At 53.5% G+C, this 1,225-nt stretch overlaps 1 protein-coding gene across 1 annotated transcript; it reads left to right on the top strand.

Moving 5' to 3' along the window:
• Positions 1-566: 566 nt before the first annotated feature.
• LOC104461744 (endonuclease domain-containing 1 protein-like) lies at positions 567-890 on the top strand (the record flags this gene model as incomplete). Its single annotated transcript, XM_010073434.1, has 1 exon — positions 567-890. A coding segment is annotated over one exon (324 nt), but the record flags the coding sequence as incomplete, so codon positions are not given.
• Between the last annotated feature and the right edge of the window lie 335 nt (positions 891-1,225).

Below are 1,225 nucleotides of genomic sequence, written 5' to 3'. Positions count from 1 at the left end.
AAGCAGAGCATCACTGTTCTTTCCCTTCCAAATCCCCTGCCTGACTAAATCCCAGCTCAGCATTGCAGGTGGCTGGGCAGAGTGTGTGCCCAGCTGCAGGTCCTCTGCTGCAGGAAGGTCCTCAGGGCAGAAGGGAGCGAGATGCTCTTCTGAAATAGGGGCTCGCAGACCCTGGCTCACTTCAGGCTTTTTTTCTCTGGTGCCAATGCAAAAGCTGAGCTCCTGGCCAACACAGGTAGGCTGGAAAAGGTGGCCTTGTACCAAGGTCATGCCTCAGGTCCAAGAAATCTCTGCTGTGTGAGCTGGTTAGACATGGGGTGGGATTGGATCCCTCCTCAGATGGGCTAAACTCTCCCACTGCCGCCTCCTCTGGGCACCTAAATCCTATTGGAGGTTTCACCCTTATTCCCCTGTTGACTTTTCCATATCCAGGAGGACAGGAGTTGTTCCCTCATTGGTCTCTCATAGTTCCCTCCTCTGCCTGCCGTGTCTCACAAGCACAAAAATGACTCCAGGCCATGATGAGCTTTCTCCTGGTTGAGTTTCTCTCTGCATTTTCTCTCCAGGTCAGCCAGAGCCCTTCACTGCAAATCCTCCTCGCAATGCTGCTGCTGCTGCTGCTGCTGCAGGTCTTGGCGAGCTGCCTCTGGCCGGGACGCAGCGAGGTGGTGACATCTTTTGAAAGTTCATGCCCTCAGTTCTTCTTCCAGCAAACCCCCCCAAATCAAGCCCTGCAGCCGCAGAACCCAGCCTGGATCTGCCAGCGTTACCAGAATCAGTATTTTTTTGCCACCCTGTACGACAGTAACCTGCGCATTCCCGTGTACTCTGCTTACCTCTACCGGCCTGCACCTGGAACGAGACCGAAAACATGGCTGGTTGAGCCCCAGGTGAGTGTCCTGTCTTAAAACGCGTCACTCTCCAGTCAAATGATCCCCCTCCCTGTCCCATGCTCCGGTGGCGGACAAAACTGATGATGAAAAAGTTCCCACAGCAGCTCAGTTTGAGGGACCAACTACACTGGGCTTTGATCTCCACTTCTCCCTGAGCTGTTTTGCATCCCTGACGTAGCTTATTTGCTCCCAGTGAAGAGTAAACTTGGCCTTTCATGTGTCATGAGAGAAGTGCAGAGAAACTAAGAATTGGGCGAGATGAGCCAGTGTTAAAGTCTAGGCACAGGCACTGGGCGATGGGAGGGTTAGGTGAGCACCGGGTGAATTTACTG

This window comes from Pterocles gutturalis, unplaced genomic scaffold (assembly GCF_000699245.1).
Source record: "Pterocles gutturalis isolate BGI_N339 unplaced genomic scaffold, ASM69924v1 scaffold17832, whole genome shotgun sequence".
Taxonomy (NCBI): domain Eukaryota; kingdom Metazoa; phylum Chordata; class Aves; order Pterocliformes; family Pteroclidae; genus Pterocles; species Pterocles gutturalis.
The sequence above is the reverse complement of the archived record's forward strand: the minus strand, read 5'-3'. Positions and strand labels throughout refer to the sequence as shown.